At 44.2% G+C, this 16,571-nt stretch overlaps 1 protein-coding gene across 1 annotated transcript; it reads right to left on the bottom strand.

Moving 5' to 3' along the window:
- Positions 1–2,586: 2,586 nt before the first annotated feature.
- Positions 2,587–4,764, bottom strand: LOC131244213 (uncharacterized). Its single transcript, XM_058243856.1, has 3 exons — positions 4,568–4,764; positions 4,045–4,109; positions 2,587–3,209 (listed from the first exon to the last, which is right to left on the bottom strand). The coding sequence occupies exons 1-3, from the start codon at positions 4,762–4,764 to the stop codon at positions 2,587–2,589; spliced, it is 885 nt and encodes a 294-aa protein (XP_058099839.1).
- Between the last annotated feature and the right edge of the window lie 11,807 nt (positions 4,765–16,571).

Below are 16,571 nucleotides of genomic sequence, written 5' to 3'. Positions count from 1 at the left end.
CGAATGTGGTTTCAATGAGAATATGAAATTTGTTGATATTCCTTCACTATGAAATGTGATCAAATTTGTTGATATTCCTTCACTATGAAATGTGTGATCACATATCGTATATGCATTTTTTTCTTGATAAATAACTCATGCTACAATATTACTTAATGAGCATTAACTCATGTAGATTGTTGTGAAACTAACTATTCAGGGTTCCAAAGAGAGTTTGGCCTCCCGGTCTCCACAGAGGGAGGCCCCACCCTTTAGATGGGTCATTTGGCAGTTCCCTAATAAAAATATATTAAGGACAACTCACAAGATGGCTCATCGATCTAAGTCAGGCAACATTCAGATTATGAAAATTACGGTGATAAAGGGAACCACTTGCAGACCTGCGTCTCGGAAGTATACTCTCAAGATGCCACCATCAAATTTTGAATACCATTGTAGATGGTTTATTGCAAAGGATGATTAATACGAGTTTCGTTATAGTCACGTCTACGTCACAGTGAAAATTTATTGATAGTTTAGAATATTTTATTTGACTTATTTAGTTAATTTATTTATTTGATTTTGGAAATAAGTGTTAGAGATTAATTGAGCTATTGCTAAACTCATTTATTAAACACTATTTATTTATCTATTTATTTATTTTTGAGCTATGTGCTTTGAAATGTATACACATAAATATACATAGTTATAATCCTCATCATCATGATCAGAAATTTTGATGGATTATACAAAGGTGCTCACAAATCGAGGTCTAGGTGTGATAGTTGGTCTATCTACTACATTGATCTTATGGCCTTTATCCAGAACGTCCTCTCACTTGGTGAACTTTTTCCTTCCCTTTGCCGGCATTCAAATACATGGATAAAAGGAAAATCACAAATAGTTGGAGGATTAAAGGCCAAATTCTTCGATTAGTCAAATTTCAGTCGGTGTGAGTGTATGCCACATGCTTAGTGAATAAGTGGAAGCATGCGAGTGATGGATTGCAACCACATTCTTTTCTCCTACTGTGTCCACGTACGTTCAGACAATCCAAAGCGCCAACCATGTTTCTTGTCCTCGTGATTTCAATGTAACCTGCCTAATGCACATTTTGTTCACTGCTTTTATCCCACCAAAAGACAGCGCTCTTCCTGCATGTTTGCCACTTTCTCTGGCTTAAAGTTCATTTCTTATAATGTGTATACGTGACACATTTCCATAAGATCTGAACCGATCATTAGGTGGGCTCAACGTTGGATGGGTCATGTTGAAAATCGCATTGCCTGGACAATCATAATCGATCAATAGGGAGAATCTTGGGGAAGACCTCAAGCAAACTTTCTTCCGCCGTCCGTCTGTCTAGAAAAGGCTTCTGATCAAGGGTTAGGACTTTCCAAACAGAATAAATTTTGGTAGATGGTCAGTGCTAGTAGGATGTGCCACTTTTAAGAAAGAATCGCAAGAAACATTCCATGATTTTATCTTAAATAAGATATATAATGTAATATTATCATGCATCATGGTGAATTACATGATATGCAGTGAGCAGATTGTACTCCGGTCATCTGATGGTAAGATGGGACCGTTGTCTGAGCCATATCCACTATTGATCTTTTGAAAGTCACCATAGTTGGGCCATTCTTGAAAGATCTTCTTGACATGGGCAATCCTAACCTTTCATACAAAGAGAAAATTGCGAGATGTCTGCTATTGAGTGGAAGTGGCCCAGATTTGTGGCTAGGATATTGTTATCTAGGATCTGTTTGAGCCATGGTCCATCTATTGCAAGGTCTTACAGAGTAATGGTCTTGATCAATTACATGGACACCTCGATGTATACATGATCAAGATAAGCAGGAGGTAGAATCGTCCTTCATCTAAAGGATAGGGCTTATTTTGCAACTCTTTTTTCTTTTTCTTTTTTTTTTTAAAAAAAGATGTAGGTATATTCATTTCTAGACAAAATTACAGAAATTCGGGTCTTCATAGGAAAAAAGGACCTAAAGAAGACCTATCGTAAAAAGGTCAGGACAACCAGACCAAAAGCGCAAAAACCCAAATAGGAACATCAAAAGGAAGGCAGGCCTTAAATCTTCCTCTCTCTGATCACTCCAAGGCCAACCTTATCCAGGAAGAGTAAACCCCTGACCTGCATAGGCAATTCCGCCCTGCTGAAAGTTAAGAAACGAGCTTGGGACACACTTCCTTTACGCGCGAGCGCATCCGCCGATGCGTTCCCTTCCCTTAACACGTGATTGAAATCCACCGAGGCGAGATTCCGCAGACCATTCGTCTTGGCTCTCCAACCATTCCATTGACGACCAATGTTTGCTCCCTCTTTAAATACCTTAATCACCAGATCCGAATCTGATTCCACCACAATTTTCGAAAAGCCTTTATCTAAACACAGAAGAAGCCCATCATGAGCTGCCCGGACCTCCGCTCCGATATCACCCCATAGCCAAAAGTGAAGCCGAATATGCACTCTCCCTTATCATTTCTACATACGCCACCACCCCCTGCGAAACCCGAATTTCCCCTAGAGGAACCGTCAACGTTAACTTTCACCCACCCTGCAGGGGGTTTCTGCCATAAGACCACGGACTAATGCAAAGGATGCAGCCGCATAGACCTCCTTTTGATGTCAGCAGAGTTGGTGGTGTTCAGCCACCAAGAGACTTTAGCAATCACTGGTTGAATCGTCATAGCTTTTCCATCATAAACGGCCCCGTTCCTGGATTTCCACATCTCCCAAAGAATGAATGCTAGTGTGAGAAGCATGGTAACCGACGTACCGCTTCTGTCTGCGCAGGCTCGCCTCCACTGCCTAATCCTTGCTTCCACCGTTGACGCGTGCATGATGGAAATCCCAGCCTGCACACCAAAAAATTCCCAGACTGATGAGGCTTGTTGACCGAACAGGAAGAGATGAGACACGGACTCTTCGGCTGGGCCCTGGTCAAAGTCATCCCTACAACAGCCGCACTTAGAAGCTAGAGAGACTCCCCTTGATTGAACTGTTTTCTCCATAGGAATGGCATTGTAGAGGATTTTCCAGATAAACAAGGAGATTTTTGGCGGAAGATTCCCATGCCATACCCAACGAGCCCAGTCCTTTTTAGGTGCAATCGCCCTCCTGACGTCCCAGGCAGATTTAACAGAGAAGTCACCTAAGTAGTGAAGGGCCAAAGAGGGTAATCTGGACCTGTTGAGACGCAGAATCCGCGCTGGAAAATATGATCAGTGACGTCACTGGGGAACATGGACAGCGCCACCGACAGCGGGATAGGACCTGAGGTACCCAAGACGTGGTTAACTTGCAGTGAGAGAACTTCGACTAAGGTCTCAGATGATAAAAAATTCTGAAGAGGGCCAAGACCGGTCCAATTGCATTTCCAAAAATTACAATCACCCACACCTACACTCCATTGGACCCTTTAAAGCAGGAAAGGAATAACTTTCAAGACCTTCTTCCAATAGGGGGAAGCACGCCTAGAGCTGCTATCGGCCACTGATGCATCCTAAGAAAAATTATATTTTGCTACCATAAAAGAGGCCCATAAACTGGAATCCCTATGGAACTGAAGCACCCAAGTCATTTTAGGAAAGCTTCCATCACCTCAGCTAGCTTCCTGATGCCTAAACCCCTTTCATCTTTCGGCCTTGATATGCAGTTCCAACTCTTCATATGCAATTTACGTTTACCACTTGCCCACCCCCAAAAGAAGGAAGCAAAAGTTTTCTCTAGCACGGATAACACCTGCTTTGGAATGCAAGACGCTGCCATAGAGTGTATCGGAATGCTACCCAATACATGCTTGATAAGGATCGTTCTCCCAGCTTGTGACAAAAACCTAGATCGCCAACCCCTTACCCGACCTTCCACTTTTTCCACCATGTGCTGAAAGGCACACACTTTCAGCCTGCCCACTACCAGGGGGACTCCAAGATATAGAAAAGGACTTGTGGATCTATCGATGCCCAACAAAGTGGAGATTTGACGAATCTTGGCCAGAGGGATCTTATCGGAGCAATAAAAGGAGCTTTTCCTTTTGTTAATACACTGGCCCGAAGCATTTTGGTACTCATCCAACAAGGCTGAAATCCTTCTCAGCGACGGCATACCTCTGTTCAGAAAGAGGAGAGTATCATCCGCATAAAGTAAATGTGAAACAATTGGGCAGCCCCTCCCGATCGAGAAAGGAGCACAGCTACCCGTCTCCACCAAGTGGTGGAGACCTCGGCTTAAAACATCCGCCCCCAGAATGAACAAACTTGGCGATAGTGGATCTCCTTGCCTCAGCCCACAGGAGCACTTGAAAAAACTGGTCGCTTCCCCATTTATCAAGACTGAAAACTAGCAACTCGAGAAACAGTTCTTGACGAAGTTGACCCACCTATCACAAAACCCAAAACGCTTCAAAACCTGGCTTAGGAAGGCCTAATCCACCTTGTCGTACACCTTTTCATATCTAACTTTAGCACGGCATTCCCTCCTCTGGTCTTCCTATTGACCTCCCTGAACAACTCCTAAGAAAGCGCAATGTTTTCTGAGATGGCCCGGCCTTTAACAAAAGCCCCTTACTTTGGGGAGATCAGAGAGGGGAGGATCTGGCTGAGTCTAACAGCTATGATCATAGAGAAGATCTTATAGAGGCAATCGCATAAGCTTATAGGGCAGTAGTCAGCCCATTTCCTAGGAGCAGCCCCTTTGGGAACGAGGCAAATTAGTGAGGAGTTAACAGCCCGGGGAATCTTCCCTCCCTGGAAGAAATATACCATTGCCTTGTGTATGTCCGATCCAATAATATCCCAACAAATCGAGTAAAATACACCTGAAAAATCGTCTGGGCCCGGCGCACTTTCTGACGAAATGGAGGAAATAACTAATTTCACTTCGTGGATGGAAGGAGGCACCATGAGATAGTCATTCATCTCATGCGTCACTAGATGCGGCACCCATTGAAGCAAATCTGAATTTACCGTGCTGGTTCTACCTTTAAACAATTCCTCAAAATGGCGGATAGCGTCTTTCTTAATTTCTTCATTCTCCGTCACTACCTCCCCTGATACTAGCTGAATACTTGTAATTCTGGCCCTTCTTTGTCTTTCAGTAGCTATGGCATGAAAAAACTTGGTGTTATGGTCCCCCTTGTCTAACCAACTAACTCTGGACTTTTGTTTCCAGAAGATTTCATGTTTAGTCTCCCACTGATTCAGCTACTCAAACACCTCCTGAAATTTGAGTTGCAGGTTCGTGTCGTTTCCTTGGCTAGAAGCTGACAGTTGGAGTTGAAGATCTAAGGCTGCCACTTCAGTTTCTGCCACCTTGAGCCTCTCAAAAATATCTCCAAAGTGCTCTTTGTTCCAAGATTTACGCCGAGATTTCACACTCTTCAGCTTAACTAGGATGTTGAGAACCGGATGATAAGAGTCCACCTTGTCCCAGGCCTCCTTGACCACCTACAAGAACGAGCTGTCCTTCGTCCACATCTTCTGAAATCTGAACGGTTTTGGTTTGCTTAGCGGTTGAGGAGGGAAGTACAGCAGTAAAGGGCAATGGTCCGAATTAATCTGTGGCAAGTGATCAATTTGGAATGACGGAAAGGAGGAGCCTCAGGCTGTATTTATGAGCATTCTATCCAGCCTGGCCCAACTCCTTGATGAGCCAGACTGGTTGTTGCACCAGGTGAACCTCGGACCCGAGAATCCCGCATCGAACAAACTAGCGTTCTCGATCACCTCACAGAATTCTCTAGCACTTTGACTGTCAAAAGCTCCCCTGCTTCTTCTTTCATCAGCAGTCGTGATAGGATTGAAGTCACCACAAACACCCCACGGACCTTGTATGCCAATAGAAATATCCGCCAAGTCTTTCCAGAGCTACCTCCTAGTCAACCGAGAGCAAGTAGCATAGACAGTTGTAAGGTTGATAGATAGCTACAGGTTTTGGATGAACATGCTAAAAGACAGAAATTGGTTAGATGCTTTTAAAATAGAACAGGGGAAAAAGTCTTTATAAAAGAACCAGATTTTGCCACCCTCCTCAGCATTAGAGAAGGAGAGGTGAAAGCCTAGCGACAGGCCAATCCTCACTCTGCATGAGTCTCTAATCATCGGTTCAAGAATCACCACGATCCAGGGATTGTGAGTCCTCATCATTCTTTTCAAGGTTCTGACTGTCCTGTGATTTCCAATGCCCCGCACATTCCAAATAAGAATCTTATCCATCCGTGATACATCTTGAGTTCACTGCCCTTCGTTTAAGTCTTTTCAACCTAGTTTCCCAATCACCTCTGTTGTAGAAAATGCGCGGCCTTCTCCTTTGAACATTGATAATTTTGTTCAGTTGCATTCCCAGGGAGTTTTGTTTCTAAGTTTCCGCCTGACTATTCGTTGGGTGTTTGGATGGGACCTGTTCAGAGCTCTGCTCTTTCTATGCATGTTTCTGCTGAGATTCTGCAACTTGGGTTGCTGGATCACCACCCTTCTGACGTGGTCTATCTGGTGGGGGTTGCTCTTGCAAGACAACCATTTTGCCTGCCACGGTCTAAAAGCCTTAGTGCTTAAAGTATGGAAATAGATCGATCTCCAATTGATGGTTGAGCTACAAGTTCTCCGTTAGAGGAGAGTTAAAATCATTTGGTGGCTATGAGTCCTCCTGAAAATTAAGCCGGGTTGGCGAGAGCTGCAATTCATTCACCTCATCTTCTACATCAGCAAAGAAGTCGTCAGTAACTATTTGAGTCCCTTTGTCACGCCCCAAACCCAGAAATCGGATTCGCAGGAATCCCGATCACCGAATCCGGTGCCGACAGCCTCCGTAGTACCCCATTCTCGGGTCCTAGCGTCCATACGCCAGATTCCGATCCTGGGATCCTACAAGGAGGATTTTTTTTTTCTTTTTTTTTTTTCTGCATTTAACTCATAATAAGCATAACCACAAGATTACCCAATTGACAAAGGCAACATCATCATCACATATCCACTAATATAATCATTTGAGTACAATGCTGAAAGGGAAAATACATATATCGAAATCAAAGCTCCAGAATACAACTGCACGCTCCAAGCTCAACGCTGCTGCAACCTAATAACACCTGCACGCATCTATCGTGCATAAGCTTATAGAAAGCTTAGGGGGTGGTGTAAGTATGTGCACAAGGTAAGTGCCAAGTATTCAATACAATGTCATTATCATACAAACTGGAAGTATTGGTAATCCATAAATCGTACAATATCGGAATAAGCAAAGATACTAGCATGATCATGAATTATCTGAGTAAGCAGAAATACTGACAAGAGCAGGAATTATCAGAGTAAACAGAAATACTCACAAGATCATAGATCATACGATAACAGAGTAAGCGGAAATACGAGCAAGTCCATGAGCCAATCAATATCAGAATACGCAATATATAACAGCTACGCAAACGAGGAGTCATAAAGAGCCAAATATCAAATGCCAAGAATGCAATGGGGTATATAATTCCTTATGTGTTCACAAATACGTCAGCCATATCTAGACCATATAAATGCAGAAGCACAATAACCCAAGATGTCGTATACCGCGGATGTAATGCAATATGCGGTGCGAATGGAATGACCATGCTGGAGTGTGAAGTCGGGATGGTGGTATGTAGTATCACAGGCTATGGGGTCCATCACAAGGGACTTCTATTCAAACCAGTCCCATACCTAAATTTGGATAGTCAGACTCAATGTGGTAAACTCCTGATCTCAGGTTAGTCACACGCCTTAACCGAAATCCAGGCCATTGCGAAGGCACACGTAACAACTAGTTGCATACCACTAACCCAAGTAGATAGTGAATGAATGAATGCATGAATGAGTATGCAACCCCTGCTCACTAAATCCACATATCAGTACGGTTCATCTCTGGGATCATCACCGGGTTTAGTACACTCCAAATGGCACTACCTCTCTCCCAGCCGCACAGTCCAAGTGAGCGTAAGAAACCTCACTATCCGCCTGGCCAATAGTCTGCCAATACCTATCCGGCATGTCGATAGCGGACCCATTCACGAGCTGGTCAAACTCAGCCTAGTATTGCCCCCTACCCTCGGGCGGGTAAGGCCACACCCCCTCCCAACCGACCACGACACAATGGGAGACGCGGCCTCCTGGTATTCGGCACTCGGGCGCTCATGTATCCACTCGGTCTCGACGTTGGGGCGTCTCCTGGCCACGGAGGTTTAGGGATTTTCACCCAGGGACATTTATGGCGCCCGTATGCTAGAACAAAATATTTTCGGTGTCCCATTTGGCCATCCACGATACGCCTGTGGAGGCTACGACCCTGGTGTCGCTAGGGCATACAGTAATCATAATGCGAGATGCATGAGTCATACAATCCAGTCATGCATCAATCCTGTGCATATCGTACGCTCATGTGAGATAACCTCCGCCTATCGGGGAGTCTCATAACAACATGCTCAATGACATATGCAATGATCAACCACATCTCATAACAAACATGCAGATGATGCGTATGGGCATGTATCATGATGCTATGCTGTCACATACTCATAATCGGTATCAGCAACCGGCATCGACAATCGACCCTGACAATGTGGACATTTAACCAACATTGCCCCTCAAGGAATGGCCCTCATGGATCCTAACATATAGTGGACCCATGACCTCACACAAGGGCCAAATATAGAACACCATGGGCCTTACTCAAGAGCTTAATACATATCACGATGGGCCTTTCACATGGGCCTAACATACATCACAATGGCTCCATAGCCTAGCCCTTAAACACACCACAATGGGCTTCGTACAATCATAATAGGCCGCGTCACATGGGGCTAATATGCATCACATGGGCTACATATACATCACAATGGGCCACGTCCATGGGCCTTTATACATCATAGTGGGCCTCAACCTACGGGCAGAATATACATCACAATCGGAATCCACAATCGGCCACGATGATTGGCCTTGATCGATAATCGGCCAATCGACCACAACAATCATAATCGGTAGTCGATAATCAGAATCGGCAAATCAGTCACGTCAATCAGAATCGGTCAATAATCAGCCTTGTTGATTGGTTGAACATGGCCTATGGGAAGGTCATAATATGAACATTCAACCATCATCGCCCATCAAAGTGGACATTTAACCAACATTGCTCCCAAGTAGTGGCCCATGTAGAGTCAAACATAAGGTGGGCCCAAATATCCGACAGGTGGCCTCAAATAGTCATCACAGGTGGGCCTTACACACGCAGCACGTGGGCCTACGCATCACCGTGGGTCGATACATTGGGCCGCACCATTAGCCTAATATGCACATCACGGTGGGTGGCATCATTGGGCCGCATCAATGAGCTAGAAATACATCTCGATGGGCCTCATCACATGAGTAGGAATATTTGACAATGGCCTCACTAAATGGGTCGGAAACACATCTCAATGGGCCACGACGTATGGGCCGAGTATATATCACAATGGGCCACGACCCATGGGCCGCTACCCGTGGGCCACATTAATGGGGCCCATATATAAACCTCAGGTGGGCCCTGCTCATGGGCTTCAAATACATAATATGTGGGCCCTACCCATGGGTCTTATACGCATCAAATGGGTCACGCGTCATGGGCCCAATACATGTCACAATAGGCCTTGCATCAATGGGTCGCACTAATGGGCCTCGTACACATCAAGTGGGTTGTATCAAATAGGCAGCACTAATGGGCCTCGACCCATGAGCCCTGATATATATCATAATGGGGTGCCTACCCTGGATGGCGTGGATAAAAATACATCAAAGTGGGCCTGACAAATGGGCCACAATATACATCAAAGTAGGCCTCATAACATGGTCATACATACATCAAATAGGGCACACCAATGGGCCCCATGTATATCAAATGGGCCACACTCAAATATAAGTGGTGATAATGATTTTCACTACAAAAATTTTCAAGGCCCGCCATAACATTTATTTCCCATCTAATCTAATCATACGGTCTCAAGATTTCAAAGATAGCCATTCAATCCTCACCGTGCACTATGGTCCACTTGATAAATAAATCTGTATTATTTTCATCCTAAACCTTAAAATCATTTTTCCAAAAATGGTTGGACGGTTGGATGAAACACATGCATCGTGGTGAGTCCCATAGGGATGGAAGGCATAGATAAGTCACATATCCCATTATGGAGGTCCATAGTTGTGGACACAACACATACATAAATGGGTCTTAAGTAAGACCCACCAAAATGTTTATTTTCCACCCATCCTAGGGCCCAACATACTGTCCATCCAAACTGGGGCCAACATGATGTTTATTTTCCATCCAAACTGGTCTGGTGATAGGGTCACATGGGCCTAGGGCCCGCTATAATATTTATTTGCATCCAACCTGGGCCACTGTAATATTTATTTGCATCCAACCTGTTGATAAGGCCATATAGACCTGGGGCCCACTACAATATTTATTTATTTATTATTATTATTATTATTATTATTATTATTATTATTATTATTATTTTAACCTGTTGATAGGGTCACACGACATTGGGACCCACTACAACATTTACTTGCATCCAATCTGTTGATAAAGTCACATGGGCCAGGGGCCCACTGCAATGTTTACTTGCCATACAACCTCTTTATAAGGTCACGTGGACTGAGCCACTGTAATATTTATTTGTCCACCAAACTTTTGGTATGGTTATGTGATCCTGGGGTCCACCATGATGTAGTTCACAAATCCAACCCATTCATTGTGTGTGTCCCACTAATTTAAGGGTCCAAACCGAGTTTCAGGTGGATCCAAGCTGCATGTGGACCCCAGCAGTTGATTCCATGTGGCTTGACATACCACCGCATGAAAGGTGATGGTGTGGGCAATACAAGAACTTTTTATGACTGATTTTTGGAACCAACGTATCAAAAAAGGGGACCTATTAAATTAATGGCATGGATGTAGAACATACATCATGGTAGGGTCCACCATTGGGGCCAATGGGACCCTCCCTACTTAACGTTGGACGTCCAGAGAGTCTGGACGTCAAGGTACATGCGTGCATATATTTTTTTTTCTTTTATCCTAGGTGGGACCCACATTAACCAGATCTACTCCGTCCATTATATGTGTCCCATAAAATTAGAGGTCCAAACCAAGTTTCAATCACATCCAAAACTAAGGTAGGCCCCACCAAATGATTTTATATGTTTAGGCATGTTTTCACATGATTTTAGATGGTGTGGCCCGCATGAGTCCCGTATAAGGCTGATTTTTGGGATGGACACCTAGTTTGTAGGGACCCGTCAAATGCACAGTGTTGATGGTCGACACACATCACGGTGGGGCCCACAGTTGGAGCCGTGAGGCCCAGCTCGTCCGCTACCCGTCAGCGTCCGCTGGCAGTGACAGCAGCAGCGTCAGCGATGCTTCCTCTTGTCTTGTCTTTTTCTTTTAGAGAATAGTTTTTCTAAAGATTTTCCATGGTAGGGACAACATCAGGGAAATCCGTCCCGTCCATTAACTTCTACGGCTCAAGAAAAGCTAAACAACACCAATATGCAGCATATTTGGCAAATAAAAACATCAAGATGGTTTCTTTAACGGTAACCACTACTATTTCCTATAGTATGGCCCGGTTGATTGTCAGATCAGCCTCATCTTTTGGCTCAACGTCTAAAATGGGCCGAGAAACGAAATGGACGGCGTGGATTTTATACATACACCAAGGTGGGGCCTGCATCAACAGCCCATCCCAAAAGCCCCCTTTTTTTTTCTCTGGACAATTGTACACCCACTGTCCTCATTCTTTACAGTGGCAACGTCCAGCGTCCTTGGACGCTGGACCATTGTCTAAGACATGATTTTAAGGTGGGCCCCACCTACGGACATGTTGTCCAGATGGGTCACCCAAATAGTTGAATGATGTGGGTAATACACACATCAAAGTGAGGTCCATTTGATGAGCCGTTTGGACATTCACAACTCATTAAGTGGGCCACACAATCACATCTTCATAGACAAAACAATGAACAAGAGAGGGAGAGAGAGGGAGAGAGAAAGAGAGAAAAACACCCACTTGATCTTCTCCTTCTTCTTCTTCCCATGGGTTCATAAGCCTTCCAGGACTCCTTCCAATGGTGGAGATGGGCTTCTAAGGGTTAGATTAAGAAGGATCTAGAGGTAAGAGGGTTGGAAATGGAGCTTGCTTAGGACGTCTATGGCTAGCAATGGAAGTGAAGAAGAAGAGAGAGAAAGTGAGAGGATAGAGAGAGTAAAAGGATGAGTTGTAAGAGGTGTAATAATGAGTTTTGAAAAAAAAAGAAAGAGCATTTATGGGGTAGGCTAGGTAAGGGGGGTAGGTTAGGTTGTAGAATAGGGTGATGTCATCCCTAGGATGACATCATCCTCATTATGATTATGGGAAAATGTGTACACCATGGCCCGCAACGTGTGGTCCACCGCTATGATCGTACATGGGTCATATCTTGAGATCTAGACGTCGGATTGACACACGAGACGCGGCATCGGAATCGTAGCGACGACATGGTCGCAATGACATAGGTCTTGGGTCGAACCGACCCGGGTGAATAGGGTGTGACTCGCGGTCAAGCGCAAATGAAATCTATAGGTCGCGGGTCACCAAAATTCGACCGGGAGGACCACAGAGGCATACAGAACGATACGAGCTAGGATACGGGTCTTACACCCTTCCAATCGATTGAGAGACTGTGTGTCCAACATGTAAGGTAAATTTCCTTCCGATATTATTCTTCGACGCCTGTACACTCTCGGTATCTTGTTAAATGAATTTGGCCCCTTGAAGGGTTCATGCTAAATTTGGAGATGGTCTTTTGATGCAAATTCCATGTTGAAGAGGTCCCTGGACATGTCCGCTATGGCACTTTTAACTTGCTTATTTTGCTGTTGGAAATTTGATGTTTGGCATTGGAGGATTGACGGGTTGGGTCCACTAGAAGCACACCTGCCGGCAGCAATCCGGGGCTCCACATGAAGATCCAGGACAATAGATTGATGTCTCTGAGCAGGCTGGGAAGGTCCCCCTAGAGGCCTTTACCATTCGCTACAGGTAGGTCAGTTTGACCCAGAGCATGATCTGTGTCAATAACAACAACATTTTCTGGTTGGCTAGAAACATTTACAACTGAAATTGCTATGCTACCCAAGGCCCATTTTGAGGTTGCGCAAACATTGTCAGCCATGGCACTTCTAACTTGCTGTTTTACTATTGGAAATTTGATGTTTGGCATTAGAGGATTGACGGGCTGGGTCCACTAGAAGCCCTGCTGCCGGCAGTAATCCGGGGCTCCACATGAAGATCCAAGCCAGTGGATTGTCGCTGAGCATGCTGGGAAGGTCCCCCCTGCTGGCCTTCTCCATTCGCTGCAGGTAGGTCAGTTTGACCCAGAACATGATCTGTGTCAATAACAACAACATTTTCTAGTTGGCTAGAAGCATTTACAACTGAAATTTCTATTCTACCCAAGGCTTGTTTTGGGGCTACGCACACATTGTCATCTGAACGAGATCGCCCTGCTGAATTGTCCATTTCCATTACATGAGAGATAGGTATGATTTCTCCTAATCTTCCATCTGCCAGTTCTTCATTCATATGAGTGCATTACTGCTCACACAGGGTAAAATTTGCTTTCTCTGATGCCTCCTTGGCCTTTTCACAAACATGACGCTAGCCTGAAAATGTGTTAACCTGTTTGTTGTTGAAACTTCTTTCCACCTATTCCCTCGTGCTTTCCTTTGTACCCTGCCCCCCAGGTGGGATATGAGCCCAACTGAAGGGTTCTAACTCAATAATAATCAAAAAGCATTTCCCTAAAACCATAAGATTTAGGACATTAAGCTTATTCTTCCAGGGACATAAGACCACCCTGATACAAGCAAAGCTTTGGAAAATTCCATACGCACTTATCGAATCGATTTGAGTGACTATACCCAGTTGATTTCCCAAATCCAGTAAGACTGACTCCATCCAAGCGTGAGCTGGTATGCCAAATAACCTGATCCAGACTCCTTCCCCTCCAAAAACTACCTTTGGGGTCTATATTGCGACATTGGATATGTTCAACGTGTTGTGGAGCTCAGAATCCAACAAAAATGCCTCCTGCACCTGTTTGGATCTCCATACTACCAGAAATTTATTTGGGGATGTTCTTGTGAGTTCACCTATGGATGGTCCGAAGCAGGATGCTCTGAGAGCGCTTCTAATCTAGAGGTTCGAAATGTTGAGATTTGAAACCATGATAACCACCCCCAATTCTAATGACTATAATCTGGTTTCAACTACTTTTCGGTTTGTAGTGGTGACATCCTCTGCCTCTGGTGGAGCTCTTACAGGCCGCGAATGAGCTACAACATTCACTGCATTTGCAAAAGAGAGAGTGGGATGAGAGACTACCTAAACATACCTCTGGGCGGGATTGACTCGAGTCTGGGCTTCTACCATCTGACCTCCCTTCCTCCGGGCCCATCTAATTTCAACTATTCTGCCATCAATCCTCTTGCCATTTGGAACATCCATGGCGTTTTTTACCTCCTACTCGTATCTGAAACGAGCAAAGTCAAAGCCTCGCGGCTTAAGAGTTCCTGGATGCTTCAGGATGTACGTGTCAATAACCTTCCCAAATTTGCTGAAGATCCGAAAGAGATCTTCCATCGTAGTGTCGAAGGTAATGTTTCTGATTAACAGACTGAAGTCACTGCTATTGGAATGTTGGCTCCATCAATTGGGAGCTGGGGGTGGAAATCCAGCCGGCGCTGCAATGTAGGGTTGGGGCGGTTCTGCATTGCGGATTCCATTGCGTCTGCCTCTGACAAAATGCCAATCTTCCTTGGGTCCGGCCTTTCCGGACCGGGCGAGATCCCCCATTGGACTCTACTTGCTATTGTGGGGCAAAGAAGGAGATCATGTGGACTAGATCAAGTCTCAAGAGCCCTCCTTATCTTGCGAAGAACCAGTGGTGTAGCCCCATAGTTCGGACGGTCTAGATTGACATTAATGTGGACCATGTTTTCACAAACTGCATGATTGGAGATGGTCATTAAATTGTGGTCAGCATTTTGAGGGGGTTATGAGACCACCCAAGCAATGGAGCCTGTCAAGAAGAGCGTGACAAAAATACAGAAGACTTTCCATCACATGTCGCTTTGTTCTGACCACAAGGAAGAAGTAGAAATCGATGAACACTTGAAGGAAGATGTCATAGAGAGCGGTCCCAATGTGGTAAGCTCAGAGAAGAAGGTGATGGCATTGGAACCATGGAACCATAATGTTTTCATGGCAATTGAACCATGCAGAAGGTTCACTCAATCATGAAATTGGGATGCCTAAAGGTTCAAACCAATTCAATGATCATGTGGACCACCACATGAATCATAGATTTCTTTATAGTTGTTCATTGTTTTATATGGTGTGGCCTACCCAGTTGATTTCTTTTTGAACGTGGACATGGGAAAAATCGGTATTCTTTTTGAGGTTTAGTGTTGGAGTTTTAATGTTGAGCGCGTCGCAGACACTTTCATGTTAAAGATGGACCAAAGAAGGCCCAATCAGAGGAAGAAGTGATCAGGACTGTCAGAACCTTAAAATAGTCGTATCTCACAAACTAGATGAGTTTTTCCGCGTATTATATATGATTTTGAGGTAGGAGAAGCTACTTTATCCAACTAGGTTGCCCATGCCGGATTTGTGACATTCCATCAAATCGACAATCAAAAGTCCATTTTGTTTTTTTTTTACTATAAATAGTAAGTTTTAATTCGATCATAACTTTTAATCCTTTGAGTTGTAGGAGTCGTGCCCAACATGAAAAAGGCTTAGAAAATTTAGGAGAATAACATGGTTAGGCCAAATTTGACACTTACTATTTTTTGCCAGAAATCATGAAGTCTAGTAGGAATCATAGTCGGCTACAAATAGTTTTATTATTCGCAGTAAGTCACATTTTTAGGGAGTTTGAGTCTAAAACTCCATCCTAGGTTTGAACTCATTATTTAAAGGATTGTAATTTTATTTTTATCATCAATCAATTTATTTTCAAATTTATTAGAATTTATTTCTATTTTTATCCCTCGTGGATTCGAGGAAACTCTATGAGGAATCCAAAGAGCTCCGTAGATTTGGAGTGGTTATCCCTGAGAACGACGGTGATTGACCCCATCATGTCCTTCCCTACATCAATTGGTATCAGAGCGAGGACTCCCCTCGAGCCAATGGCAAGTAACGATAGAATGGACCAAAATCCTTTGATCGGTGATTTAGGGATTTATTATCTATTGGAAAGAATAGAAGTTTTTCATCGAGAGAGTTAGTATACCATACAAGGGTTATAGGCAACCACCAACCATACCATAAATGTGCTAATTCCACCCTGAGCCCAAGGCTACTCAGCCACCCATAATCATTGTACGGCATAACCTCAATTTTCATACAGTGCTTCCAGAGGTGATTGTATGGCTACCCCAAATGAGTCGAGCTCCAGCGACAATGACATCAGTAGCGTCATTGTTAAACGACCGATACATGGAGACTATCGACTAGATCATGGTG

Source organism: Magnolia sinica, chromosome 4 (assembly GCF_029962835.1).
Source record: "Magnolia sinica isolate HGM2019 chromosome 4, MsV1, whole genome shotgun sequence".
Classification (NCBI taxonomy): domain Eukaryota; kingdom Viridiplantae; phylum Streptophyta; class Magnoliopsida; order Magnoliales; family Magnoliaceae; genus Magnolia; species Magnolia sinica.
The sequence above is the reverse complement of the archived record's forward strand: the minus strand, read 5'-3'. Positions and strand labels throughout refer to the sequence as shown.